Raw genomic sequence first — 14,910 nt, 5'->3', positions numbered from 1 at the left:
TAACCTCATTTATTTTAAAATATCAGCTAACTAAAATGACTAATTTACTCCTCATTTATTACCTCCACCTATCCCCACTTACCTATTTTTATTTACTCATTTTTTATTTGTATCCTTTTTCTTATATGAATTGCTGTCTTTTTCTTCAATTAGTTAATGTTGCACGAATTTGTGATAGTGCTTCATTATATCTTAATCAATTATTTTTTTATTCAGCTAAGTGAACAGTTAAACAGGAAATTTTTTTTTTTTTTGTTTATCAATTTTTGAAAAAAAAAATAATATTACAATATCAATGCTGCTTCTTTAAAAATAAAATAAAACAAAACAAACAAACAAAGCACACACTGCCTAAACAAAAGACAACTCTAAATAATAAACAGAGGTAGCATCTCAAGAACATAGAAAGCAAGAGCTGAACAAAACCCAAGCATGGGCAGTGACGGAGCTGGGATTTCAAGTGGGGGGGCACACTGCCAAAAAAAATAGTACGGAGTACAACTATAAAATTTAAAAAGACAAAGAAGAAGAAAATTATTAAAATATAAAAGGAAAGAAAAATGAAAGAACTTTCATAGGAAATAGTTAAAAAGTTTTAATTGAGAAAGAAAAATTTGACTTTTTCCAATAAGGAAATTTAAGAAATGTGAGAGTAAAAGAAAAAATAAGAATATAATTTTAGGAACTACAAATTTGAGGGAGAGCACTATATAAATTTTTTCATATATATGGAATTTTTTTTTCCCTAGGCCTTCATTGGCTCCGTCCCTGAACATGGGTATTTTAGTCTTTTAAATAATTCCTTAGGGTTAAAGGGGATTTTTGATAAAGTTGAAGGATATTATAGTATGACTGAGAAACAAATCAAATATTTGTAACATAAATTTTTAAAATATATTTTAATATAATATTTAGCCGAAGCAAGAGAAATCGAACACCATCTTATTTGTACTTGTGTACATATACATCAAGGCATCATCAACCAACAAGAGATTCATATTTTCCACCAACACCCGACTACTTTCACACCCACTAAATCAAGTTTTGTTCTATACATGCAGTTATGCACCATATGAAATTCCAACAACTTCAACCATTTTTTCCAACTTGATTAATTCTCCAATGCCACTTTTATTTTCCTAATTCTTTTCCACCAAACCAGTACCCAAAAGTAGTGATTTTAGATATTATTTCTGATTTGGTCATGCCCATAACAATTTAGAATTTTTATAAGCCCATACAGTTTCTTTCCCAGAAATAAAAATAAAAAAATAAAAAATAAATTCATAATAATTATTATTAGGGTAAATTATAATGACACCTCCTGAGGTTTGTCTTATTGACAGCCATATTAAGTTAACCCATTTTTTAATAATGATACCCTTTGTTAAGTTTTGAACATAAAAATGCTATGGCATGTCTAAATTGCCCTCATTTTTTTAAAGCTTTTTAATAAAAGAAGAATTTATAAACTAAACGACCATTTTGCTCCTAATAATTAAGTGAAAATGAATGGTCATGGTCCTATGTAATTCTACCGTGATGATATAATTGATGTATATATATTTGCCTAATAACTAGCACTATGACAAAAATATTCAAAGTAAATAATTGAATCTGCAATATATATGAATACATAATATTTTGCACCGGCTAAGATTTATTAATTAATATATGTAAGTATGCTTGTTATAATATTTATGTTAATAAGGCAACGGCCCGAGGTGCTATATGTCCCAGATTCGAGCCAATCCATCCCTATTATATTCCCTGGTGTTGAGGTGTGGGGCCGTCGACAGCATCCCCAAATTTGTAGTTTAGGATGGATTCCGAAGGGACCCTACCTAGGTGAGTTACTGGTGCAAAAATAAAAAATAAAAAATAGTCTATATATATATATAGTTTGGTTGATAAAGAATGAAGTGAAGAGTATAGAGGTTAGTTTGATCTAATAAAAAATGACTTGTAGAGGTCAAAAACGTAATTCCATAATTTAAATTAGTTAACAAATTAAAAGGCAATTATGTCAATTCATCATGTGTCATGTAACCATTGAGGGTGGGTAAATAATTCGTAAATCCGTGAATCCGTGTGAAATTTATATATATATATATATATATATTCAAATAATGTATTAGTTAATTTAATTAGTTAATGATCATTTAATGGAATTTAAGAATGTATTACCTAATGATCATTTAAATATATGAATTAATGTTGATAATTAAAATGTTATTTAATGAGCTATGATTAAAAAAATAAATAATATTGAACAATTTAGAAAAAAACTTTTCAATCCACATATCCGATCTAATCCGTTATGGCGTTATTCCACAAATTGGTAGCGAATTAAGATTTGTTCAATCTGTTGGATGCGAAACGGATTAGTATTGATGAATCGATGGCCAGCTCTAATTGGCAATCTTATTGTTAAAAAATTGGTCAACTTTTGTGTATATCTGTCAATAAATGAAGGATGAAAGAAAATAGTCAACTTCTTATCCTCGCAGCAACATCTTGCAGTGAGTGTGAAGGAAAAAGTGGCCGGGAAGGAGGCAAGAGCAGCCAATGTACCAAACAAGCCCAAACAATTTACTGCATGAAAGAGGAGAGGAAGTGAATTGCAAATCCATTTCCACTCACAAACACTTTTGCCCACACAAGAAGATTCTCAATTTCCGGAAAAGAATCGTCTATAGCCCTTTTTTGTACCATACTTTGCGGATGTGCAATACTAGTACATTGAGGATCGATTTAACATCTGACAAAAGAAAAGTTAATTGAGGATCAAATAACTATAATTAACAATCACAAGTTGCAGAGGAAACTCAATTGCTGTCTAAATTATGCTATGCTATGCAGTACTACCTTTTTAAAATAGTAAAAGAATCCTAAAAACGACAATAATAACATATAATTACAAAAATTTATAAATAAAAATAGTCCAAACGGAGTCGACCTTCAATTAAAATTTTAAAATAAATAATCAGATCAGACATAATATAATGCATAATATGTTAAATTTTATCTAAATATTATCAAACTGTTTTTGACAAGCCGTTGATCCGGATTGTATAACCTCTCCTCACTAAAAATGAGGTTAAGAATTTTGAGCATCGTGAGGGGGAATGCAGCCTTGAAGTTCCAAAAAATGTATATGTTTTTTTGCATTATTTTCTTTTTTCTTTCCTCTCCCTTTTCTTACTCTATATTTTTTCTTTAGAAAAATAATCAAATACCTAATTTTCTTTTAAAAAAATAATCAGATCCGACATAATATAATACATAATATGTTAAATTTTATCTACATAGTATCAAACTGTTTTTGACATGCCGTTGATCCGGATTGTATAATCTCTCCTCACTAAAAATGACGTTAAGAGTTTTGAGCATCGTGAGGGGCAATGCAACCTTGAAGCTCCAAAAAATGTATATGTTTTTGCATTATTTTCTTTCCTCTCCCTTTTCTTACTCTATATTTTTTCTTTAGAAAAATAATCAAATACCTAATTTTCTTTTCTTTTCTTGTTCACTTTTTACTTTCCTTCTCGGACTTTTTTCCCTTATCATGATTTGGCAACCTCTTTTTCCATTACAAATGTTAAATATAAAAGAGAGAACTCTGTATATTGTATTGATGTGTATAAGAACCTCTTTTTCCATTACAAGTGTTAAATATAAAGGTGAGGACTCTGTATATTGTATTGATGTGTATGAAATGTGTAATACAAAGGTACATGGAGGTTTATATATGAGAGCTCATGTGTGAGAGTAAAACATTACCATATAAGGTAATTGGTAATGAGGGTAAGTTAAGACAGTTATCATATAAAGTAATGTTATATATGACAATGATAACTTATAAAATATATTCTAACAATATATGGTAGCAATATATTATAGAATATATTCTAATAACAAAAATTACTCTAGAAAATTGTCAAATATTGGATTACACTTTTTAAAAAAATTACAAAATTACAAGTGGATATCTCTCGTTAGTAACAAACCAAATACGAATTATAAATAACTTGTCAAATTGAAATATTTTGTTACTTAGGTAAATTAAGAAGAGAAGATACTCAAATACGAGTATATCCGTTCGGAGAATTGAACACTCTACCAATTAGGGGACCGAATAATTCCAATAGCATTTTACTAAAAGTGAGTGAAGCACCCACTATCAATGCCATCATGCTCAACAATAAAAAGTTAGACAGAATAAATATATTTTATCATCACATCATGTTACCAAATCCTTGCTAGTACAAGAATGAGTTGTTCGGTATAGGTTAGATTTATTAGAAAATGGGTGATGAACATGGTTGAAAAGAGGTCACCAAATCCATCTCATTTTGGTATAAAGGAAGTTGATGTACGTTGACTTTAGTCAAGAATAAGAAAAACGAAGTTTGGTTAAGCTTCCATATACTAACTTTTTCCTCCACACGTAGACTTTGTTGCATCAAGTGTTGTGTGGGCCACCTATAGACCAAGTACAATTATGTCCCTTGCCTTTTGTTGAAATTAGGGTGGCATTTTTTAGATTTTATTTTTTAATTTTTTTTAGGATTAATTCATTGAGATCACACAATCGATCCAACTATTATGAGGCTCGAGAACACCTTCACATTAAATTTACCTATTTCCAACCAAAATTTAATGTGTTCAAAATAAATTTAATTTTGTTAAAAAATTACATCACAGTAAAAAAAATTCGCTACAATAGAGAATCTAGACTTCATCGTTAATGTTGTTTCTTTTTTAAGAGGTTTTTTTCTAGGGTTTAGGATGGATTGATTTGAGTATCCATAGAATTGGAGGCTAAATCAACCTAGTAGATAAGTTTAGATCAATTCTAATAGTCTCTCGATTGCACAAAAAGTGTCTACCTTTTTATTTTTTGTTGTCTCAATTTTTTTTAATATTTCTAATTAACTCTTTTTGTATTATAAGAATGTGGATCCACTATAAAAGGATATATTTAGAAATTTATTCCCTACCACTATAATAAATAAATAATATTAAAAATTACACACATGGGACCGAGGGAACAGTTTTTATCAACATGTAATCTCAACTACTAGAGCAAGTATTAGCAATCTTTTTAAACATTGATTAGTCGTTGTTGTAGTGTAACGGAATCAGCGCATACGCATAATACGATACGAAATTTATATATATCTATATATGCGTGTGTGTATATATTTGTTGGACTCAAGTATGAAGCATGTGAGAGAGAATTCCACCATCGTGTGTCATGCAAGCACTATCCTTGATGCCAAAAGCTTCTTAAGCATTTTGTGTGTGTGTGAGAGAGAGAGAGGGAGAGAGAGTGATGATTCGAAGTAGAGAATGAACAAAACCTGGCGTGCAAGGGAAGGATGAATAACTTATTATATTCTCTATTCCTTTTGTCGGTCCACAAAGCGCCAAGTTTTACAGCCAATGTCTCACTCCAATTATCATCAACTTCCTACCATCCATCTATAATGATGTTTGGGCACTCCTTAATTCATAAGAAAATGATGCGTCTTTGTGTAATCAATGTGGTATTTGAGAAATACCTTTCTTTTTTTATTGACAAATAATTTCCGCAATATTATTATACGAATCTGATTCATTCAATTTTATATTAAAAATATGATTTGTTGTATCAATCGGTTCGTAACTTTTTTTCAAGGGTACGATATCATTATGCATTTTTATGAATCAATCAATTTAGCCAATTTACACCGATATTCACCGATTCATTACACCGCAAGCAATATCCAACTACGAATCATGACTAAAAATAGATGAAATATCACAAAATTAAATGTGTTAGTGGTTTAATTGAGAATTATTTAGCAATGTAATCATTTGAAATTCAATAGTTATTTGGTACAGCATTTAGAATAGTGGAGAGCAAATTTAAACCATCATTGCCAATAATAAGATGCATAACAAAATAAATTAAATTTACAAAATGTCATAAATTCATAATGATCATCTGGTAATTTGAAAAACTATTTGTAAATCGTTTGGGTTTTATCTGCAATTTATTCAAATTTGGTAATAACATAGTAATTCAAATTGGGATTTGGAATTTTTAGGTTAATCAGACAATAAAATTAGAAAGCACATGTCTAACTCATCAATTGCTACATAGATTAATAGAAATGCAATCTTTGAAGACATGCATTGTAGAACTTGGTACAATGAAGTGGATTGAAAAGATAAAAAGTTCTAACATTTATTGTGTTTTGAAGTAAAATTAAAAAAAAATTAATTTAAAATAGGTCAAGAAGATGATTTTACATAATTCGAATAAGGGTAAATTGGTCATAGTTTTGATCATGACTAGAGAAGAAAGGTGTGATTTCTATAAATGAATTAGCTGAGATTTTTGGTAAAGTATGGTCATATATGGGGGGTTAAATATACAATGGAGCATCCAAAAACTCTTAAATTTCCTAGAAAAGTTAAGGCATGGGACATCATTGACTCTGGAAAGCGCCATTGAAGCTATTGTCAACCGCTTTGAACTTCATTCAATTTTTTGGATTTGCCTTTAAATGTGAGGGGTGACATTCATGAAAGAGGTCCCATCACCTTCCACATCATGTCTTTATCTTTCATATAAACTTAGCATTGGCTCCTTAGTTTCCAATCCAATAACCTAAATTCGTCCAACTAGTCAAAACAATTTTAGTGGGTATATTACACCGATTTCCTACTTTGACTTTAAATTATCCTAAACTTATTTTCTTTTAAGTGTGAAAAATCAATAACGCCTTCGTACTTTTTTATAAAAGAATATTAAAATTGTCATTTTATAAAATTTGTTTAATACGTCAGACAAAAAGAACACGCCAAATCTCAATCAAAGTAATAAACGCTTATGCGTATAAATATTATAAGAGATCAGTGTAATTAACCCATTTTTTGTTTGTACTCTTGAATGCATTATCAATAGAATTCCTCTTTTAATTCAAGAATCTTGGCATAATCTAGTGACATAGTTGGTAAAGCGTCCAACTCCCCAAGTGGATGTGTCCGTGTTCGAGTCTCCCCTCCTCCTAGTTTGCTAGGAAATATATATATATATATTCCTGCATCTCTTTATATGCTTATACATTTCATTCTAGAAACCTAAATTCAAAGAAAGAAAATTGAGTTCAATTGAGATTAGTCACTTGGTTAAGGCCCAAAATCTAGAAACCTAAATTCAAACAAAGAAAATTTTGGAGTTCAATTGAGATTAGTCACTTGGTTCAGGCCCAAAATCAGTCTACACTCGCGAGTGAGATAGAACTCAAGTATGAAGACTTGAAGATGTTCATTACAAATGTGAATGGGATCGACTTTAAAAGGCTTCTAAAGAGTACCGAAATGACTCACACTACACTTAAATCGGTCTGGTTGGATGAATCACCCGTAGAAAGAGAGTATTGAACCTCCATTCATTCTCTCTCTCTCTCTCTCTCTCTCTCTCTCTCTCTCTGTTTTTGGCACTAAGAAAAGAAGCCATACAGCATCTACAAAAATCTCCATAAATGGCCATACAAAGACAAACAAATCATAAAGCACAGAAGATAAACTGAAGATCAAGCTCCAGATTTGTTGAGAAACACAACAGCGGAAACCACCCAGGGAGGAAAGCACCAATGAGAGTGACCCAAAGGTTAAACCATCAGTAAGGCAACCGCTCCAAAACTGCATCTACAAGGTGGGCCGGGGAAGAACCCCTAAACCCCGCACAAGAGGCGAGGACAACAAAACCCACACAGAGGCGGGGACCACAAAACCCACACAAAGGCGGGACTACAAAACCCGACATAGATCGAAGATCTAACCAGAGACAAAAAGCAAATCTACCCTGTCAAGTCAGAAACAAGCCCAACAGAGCAGATCTAACAAAAAAACAACAAAACGGCGTAAAAACTCACCCATCGAGCGAATTAAGTATAACACGCCGAGTTTATTAAGCGGTGGGAGGCGAGGATCGACAGCTCCCTACCCCATGGGAGGGGGTGGGGAGCAAACAGAGGGAGAAGAACGAAGGGGGCGGTTGAGGGTAGAGAGAGGCGAGAGAAAAAGTTTTAGCCAGAGAAAAAGGTTTCTGCCTAAGCCAATTGTCCAACAATACTTTAACAAATAAAAATATAGGAATTTAACTTATCTCCCTAAAGTTTGTCAATATTTCACATAGACTCTCTTTACGTTTCATAATCCATGAGATTATGATTAATGTAACAAATTCCTCCCTGCCTGACCATTTTACCTTGTTAATGCCTGAAATGACAGCAACCATTTCATAGGCAAAATAGTAAAAAAGGCACTAACAGAGAAGGTAAGTAAAATTATAAAACATAAAAAGATTCTCCGTGAAATATTGACAAACTTTAGGGGAGGCAAGTAAAATTTATCCAAAAATATATGTGAACAATTAGTGAAAGTTGTTGAATCTATATCATGGACCCTATATGGTTCGCCCAAAACTGCTATCGCAAACCATGATCTATGTATACATCTATAAACACAATATGCGCGCGCGCGCGCAGAGAAACCAGAAAGAGACTCAATGCAGCCAATTAATGACAAGTTGCTCACAAGTCGCAACCATGATATTAAGATTTGAAAGTCAAGAGATAGTGAAACCAAAAGTTTAACTGAAGAAAAAAAAAATTTTTGATTCCTTGTCTGATTGACAAATCAGTCATACTCCACATCAAAGTATCACTTGTGTCTCTTGGAACAAACTCTAAAAGATTAGATCTAGCCTGCTTTCTAAGTTTTCTCTATCAGCTTGTAACCTCTTCATTTCACACGTCATAACAGCATTACAACCTTCTACTATATAAATATTTATTTCTACAGTAACTTAAGGCAAATGCAAATATAATTACTTGAGCTGCCCTAGAAAAGTTATGAATCACCACATAAAAATAGAACCGATATGCGACGGCACCAGATTTGATGCTCCCAAATATAACAAACATGCAATTCAGATCAGAAATCCAATTTGTCATAACTTTCAAGACAATTGAGACTAGCAGAAGATGAAACATCTATGTATTGAACCATAGATTCTAAGATTCAAAATGATAAAAAAAAAACAAAGTCAATCAACTTAAACTGTTCACCAGTTTTTCACAGAAAGTATCACTTTTGTAAACACCTAAATATATATTTACACACACACACACACATATGTGTAAGCAATTAAGAGATAACCAACAAAATGAGTCTAAATATTTAGAAAAAAAACAATTATGATTGCCAAAAATATTAAGGTACAAGGTACACAACTGTACCTTTTCAATGATGTTTGTAGATATGAAAAATCTTCTGAGGAAGGAAATAATGTTGGGGAGATGAACTCCCTCTAAAACTCAGTTATTCAAATGAGTAGATATTGTGCTAAATCAACTCTAATATGGAAAATCCAAAATAATTTTCATCAACATCTAAGGGAAAATTGGGTGAGTGCTGAGTAGAGTAGTCTCTCCATGGTCTCAATTAGCCCCCACCAGATCCGTACTTCTTTCCGAAAACAATGACCTGAAGCTTGTCATAACCGGCTAGCACACCAGCACCAGCAACTGCTCGGAGGATGTTAGCACCAGCACCCTTGAACAAAGATTTGGCACCCTCGTTCTTGAGGATTTGAGAGAATGCATCGAGTGAACTCTTGTATTTGACAGCTTCACCAGATGTCATCATCATTCTTCTACGGACAGTATCAATTGGATAGGAGGCAAGGCCAGCACCATTTGTGATGACCCAACCGAGAGCAAAGCTAGCGAAGAAACTATCCTGAAATCATCCAAAAACATCCACATATAAGGGAACCACCAGAGCATACCACAACATTTTCACCACTCAACTCAACAAAGCCAGATAACACTGTTTCAATAAAATGAACAGATCACCAATTTTCGAGAATATGACACAACAAATGCGAGAGAGAATAGGGATATGGTTCTATGACTAGTGTGACACTTTAGAGAAAAATATCAGAGGGGAGCTTTTATAATTATATGCACGAGAGAATAGGGATGTGGTTCTATGACTAGTGTGGCACTTTAGAGAAAAATATCAGAGGGGAGGTTTTATAACTATATGCACGAGAGAATAGGGTTGTGGTTCTATGACTAGTGTGGCACTTTAGAGAAAAATATCAGAGGGGAGGTTTTATAACTATATGCACGAGAGAATAGGGATGTGGTTCTATGACTAGTGTGGCACTTTAGAGAAAAAATATCAGAGGGGAGGTTTTATAACTAGTGACCGACAGAGTTGGAATCTAAAAAGGTGAGGCCAGAAAAAAATTCACCTATTGCTACTTAATAAAGCAAAGACCTTTTCCAAAAGCACAATGAAATGAATCCCAGTAAGGAGCACTAACAACATTCCAAATTCTCTAACCAGGTAATACCAAAAAATAAAATCAAAGAAAACCCATAAAACAATCTACAAACCTGCAATTTTCCAGTCAAGATTACTGGCTTCAGAGAGTCGTACATTCCGAAGTACAAACCACGGTAGACAATGATGCCGACACATGAAATGTTGAACCCACGGTAAAGACCAGCAACACCATCCGACTTGAGAGTCTTCCTATAGACGTCAACCAAGCCATTGAACTGCCTCTCTCCTCCCTTCTTTGCAGCCTTGGCATCATTTGCCAGACGAGTACGAGCATAATCCAAGGAATATACGAAAAGTAAGGAAGAAGCACCAGCAGCACCACCAGATGCCAAGTTACCAGCAAACCATTTCCAGTAGCCATCGCGGTCTTTCTTGAAATTGAACAGCCTCTTAAAGTAGTCCTTGAATGCAAAGTTCAAGGCCTGCACAAAAATTCAATCACTAATGAGCATATAACACAAGGGATAAAAGACAGAAAACATGTCCATACATTCATGTGCCCATCGTTTGTAGTTTGTACATATTTGTGTTATGATGAGATCCTGGAAAGCTGGGAGAATAATTTACCTGAGTGGGGAAGTAACGGATAACATTAGCAGTGTTCCCCCTCCACAATGACCCAAACCCTTCTTCTTTAATTGTTCGTCCGAAACACTCTCCAATTCCCTTGTAGGGTTCAGAAAGACGACCAGTCTTAAGCATCTCATCTTGATTTTGGATAAGAAGCTTCACACGTTCGATGGGAGCAGCAGCAGTTTTGGATACAGCAGCTGACACTCCGCCCATAAGAAAATCAATAGCAAAGCCTGCAAATCCTTTCTCTGCGGGAGCTTGGACAAACACAGGTGAAGCATTTGCAGTAACAAATGACAGATCACGGCATGTCTGAGTCATGGGATACTGCAAAGCTGCATTAGAATAATTCCCATATGAAAAACGTCTCTGGTGCACTGCAGGCCTTTGGAAGCTCCCATATCGCATCTGAGCATCTTGAGAAAGGCTAGAACCCATGTGCAGCTGGCTACCTAACTTCTGAACAATGGTTGGGTGCTGATGATTGTCAGCCATTATGTCTTCCAAATGGAAACCCCTGCAGGGCAAGGGGAAAAAAGTTATGATCCTGAAAGCTTATATTGAAGCAAATTCGCTTTCAAATTTAAGTAATTGGATTTCAAGATTTGTGAGGCAAGCAGAAATCAGTTTGAAAACTCGAAGCAGTTTTCTGGAACTTAACTAATTGGGACTTTAAGCTCTTTGACACAACAAGTACTTATTGCAAGAACTAAAGAAATATTAAATCACAACAGATCATATAAGAATACTTTAAATTGAGGGACAATATATAACTACACAAGTAGAAGAAATTACAAGGAACATGACTAATATAGAATATTCAAAATTATGATGAGCTGTCCTAATCATGATTCACTAGCGCATAAACATGCACTATGTAGTCATTGCATGAGCGTAAATTTTTTGCGGCTAGTAACAATAACACACTTAACCCTGCCACACCCAAAACAGCTTTTGATGCTCTCTCGACCATCCGTTTCTCATGTACCACCCAGAACTAGCAATATAAATTATATGCCAACCCAAAGTTTACACCATTTTGTTTAACATAAAAAGCAGCAACAAGAAACAAACTCAACACAAATACTCTTACTTCAAAAGGCATGTCAAAATTAAATGTTTTTACCTAAAATTTTGATTTCACAAGAAAATAAAACCACATATGTAGAAAGTTTTCTGAAAAAAGAAAAAGGACAATGTGACGAAAATTGAAGGAACCAGGAGTACTATTGTGCATTTTCAAAACATGCATGGGCAGAGAGTTATGCAAAAGTTTTCAAAAAGTATTGAATAATTGCCTTCTATGTGAATGGTGAACTTGAAAATACAATACAGTGTAACATGCTCCTTCAAAGCCTTTTATAACCCCGGTTTGGCTCTTCTCATTTTCTTTCTAAATCCCACACATGGAGGGAAAGGTAATCAAGGGGCCTGCTTGGTTAAATTTTCTAAAACCTTAGAAAATAGTTTCGAAAAAAATAAAAGACAGTTCTCCCAAAAAAAAGTCCTTTTTCAACTCAGTTTTCAGAATCGGTTCTCAAAAAACCAAACCAAGCAAGCCCCCTTGTATCCCCTACTTTACTTACCGTTTGCGAAATAATTTTGACATATAGATAGATAATCTACTCGTACTTTTTCTTTCTAATAAAAGTATATAATAACATACGTACTGCAAAAGAAAATATATTACTATAATTTATAATTACATTTTTAAATATCATTTCATACTAGTCCGTCCAAGCGAAAGTTTCTAAAATCCTGCCTAAAAAACATGTATTTCCTTCCCTGAGGGAAATGAGCATATAAAGCACAATATATATAAATAAACAAACAGATCTGAAAAACAGAAAATGATACCGTCAACGCAAAAGTTTGGAGATACGATTATAACCAGATTATAACCAGATCTATGAAGGTAAATCAAAAACTTAAGATGCATAATCAAAATACAGATTAAAATCTATAATAATTCACAAAAATCAACCTATCAACAAGTTCATATCAGATCCAAAAGAGAAGTGTGTATCGAACAAACCTGCTCAAGAATACAGAAATGAAAATTCTATACAGAATAGAGAAATGAAACGAAGAAAAAATTCACAGATCTACAGAAACAAAAGGCAAATATAGAGATCTGAAACGATCGATATAAACCACATTTGGCAGCTAAATTACTGGAACGAAAACAGTCTAAAGACCAAAGTTCCGTCCACACATTAGACAAACAACAGATCAGAGCAAAGAGCGACCCGATCGGAGCAAAAGTCTGGGAAATTATAGAGAGAGAAAGTTACCTGCGTCCGGCTCGCCTCCAAACTCGTTGAGTGTGAGGAGAGAAGAACGAGAGATGTGAGGGTTTCGACAGCTGAACAAGACTGTTTATGTAGTGGCTGACCTATAGAGATATTTTATAGGGGAGAAATGTTTACGTGTGTCGCAGAGGTATTGGTTTATATCGTTTCATTTGGGTTGATTGGTTTTGAGTGTAGGTTTTGGTGATGATTGTTAGTCGAATCCGACGGTAGGGAAGAGGACACCAGATTTTTGTACACCTGTTTTTACCCACCTATAATTTTGAATCATCTATAATTCTGGTTGGAAATTTCTTTGTACCAACCTTATTAGAATGTTCTCTTTTGGTCCAAATTTGACCATTATTCACAAAATCAAATCAAAGGTTTTGATATAGGTTTAGTCATGCACTTTTCATGAGTTAAAAAAGAAGTAATCTATGATTTGAATACTTCCATCACCCAAAAACATGGAGGGAAAAAGGAAATTCCAATGACAACTAGACGGTAAAGTTTTATCAATCAATAAAAATGTTACTCAACAAATTAAATATCTCTATTAAGAAATCTATTTTTTTTAAATATGAGTTTTAGTATATCTTAATATTTGGAACAATAATATGTGAATACGTGTTATTTTAAGTACCAAATTAGAAATGATAATCAAATAATTTCTAATTTGATAAGTGAATATGTATCTTATCATATTTGATTCGGTAATTAAAAAGGACATATACCTATATCATTGCCGCTGATGTGACTAATAACAAATAAATATTATTTTTAAGTATCAAATTAGAGATAATAATCAAATCACCATCTCTAATTTGGTAAGTGAATATATACATTATCATCTCTAACTTTAAAGAAGACATGTATAATATATATTATTGATCCACATTCTTATCCGTGAGGATTGTCCTTACCAAAATATCCATAGTGGTGGGTCCGTCCATATGGATTAGTACTATTTTTTTAAGATTAAATTAGTAATGCTATAAATAAATAAATAAAATAAAATAGCTCTTTGACTTTTTAAATGAGGTATTTATTTTGGGACAACCAAAAATAAAAAGATTTTCTTTACAGAAAGCAATAGTATGGTAGGACGAACTTTGGGTACTTGAATGAATTGAATTGAGTGTTGTGAGTGCGAATTCATATCCCCTCTATTATGCAATTTTGAAATCTAGGCTCCGTTTGTTTGAACATAAAATATTTTTTTAATTTTCTTGGTTGTCGTAAAATATTTACAAAAAAAAAAATATTAAAATTTAATAAAAATAATTTATCCGTAAATTTTCGACAAGTTATTTTACATGTTTTGTCCGATGGTTTCGACCTCAAACTTGACGTAAATCTTTGCCAAACACCGACAAAGTAAAAATAAAAAAATATTTTACTTAAAAAATAAAAATAATTTTCAAAAATAATATTTTACGTCGAAACAAACGGAGCCTTAATCTCACTCAATGTCATGGGCTTGAAACAGGTGGGAGTAATCTAATGAGAAAACTTTAAAAAGAATTAAAATGTTGTAAATTTGTCATTGACTCATTGATATGACTCAATTATATTGTAAAATGAAAAGTATAATTTCTTTGTAATTTCCTCACAGGGTTTTAGAACT

General features: G+C 33.0%; 1 protein-coding gene across 1 annotated transcript; it reads right to left on the bottom strand.

Moving 5' to 3' along the window:
- Positions 1-9,239: 9,239 nt before the first annotated feature.
- LOC132311365 (ADP,ATP carrier protein, mitochondrial) lies at positions 9,240-13,390 on the bottom strand. The gene is made up of 4 exons (XM_059809254.1): positions 13,284-13,390; positions 10,984-11,506; positions 10,467-10,838; positions 9,240-9,801 (listed from the first exon to the last, which is right to left on the bottom strand). Exons 2-4 carry the CDS (start codon positions 11,482-11,484, stop codon positions 9,505-9,507), a joined length of 1,170 nt encoding a protein of 389 aa, XP_059665237.1. The 5' UTR covers positions 11,485-11,506; positions 13,284-13,390; the 3' UTR covers positions 9,240-9,504.
- Between the last annotated feature and the right edge of the window lie 1,520 nt (positions 13,391-14,910).

Source organism: Cornus florida, unplaced genomic scaffold, assembly GCF_030987335.1.
Source record: "Cornus florida cultivar Cherokee Brave unplaced genomic scaffold, ASM3098733v1 CherokeeBrave_3.0.0_Hap2_Chr06, whole genome shotgun sequence".
NCBI lineage: Eukaryota > Viridiplantae > Streptophyta > Magnoliopsida > Cornales > Cornaceae > Cornus > Cornus florida.
This window is presented reverse-complemented; position numbering and strand designations above follow the sequence as displayed.

What these genes read in the sequence shown, in the direction of transcription:
- LOC132311365 (XM_059809254.1), bottom strand. Translation starts at nt 11,484, where the DNA reads ATGGCTGACAATCATCAGCACCCAACCATTGTTCAGAAGTTAGGTAGC. An exon ending in TCCGTTACTTCCCCACTCAG is followed by an intron (nt 10,839 to 10,983) that starts GTAAATTATTCT and finishes ATTTTTGTGCAG; the next exon opens with GCCTTGAACTTTGCATTCAA. An exon ending in TCTTGACTGGAAAATTGCAG is followed by an intron (nt 9,802 to 10,466) that starts GTTTGTAGATTG and finishes GGATGATTTCAG; the next exon opens with GATAGTTTCTTCGCTAGCTT.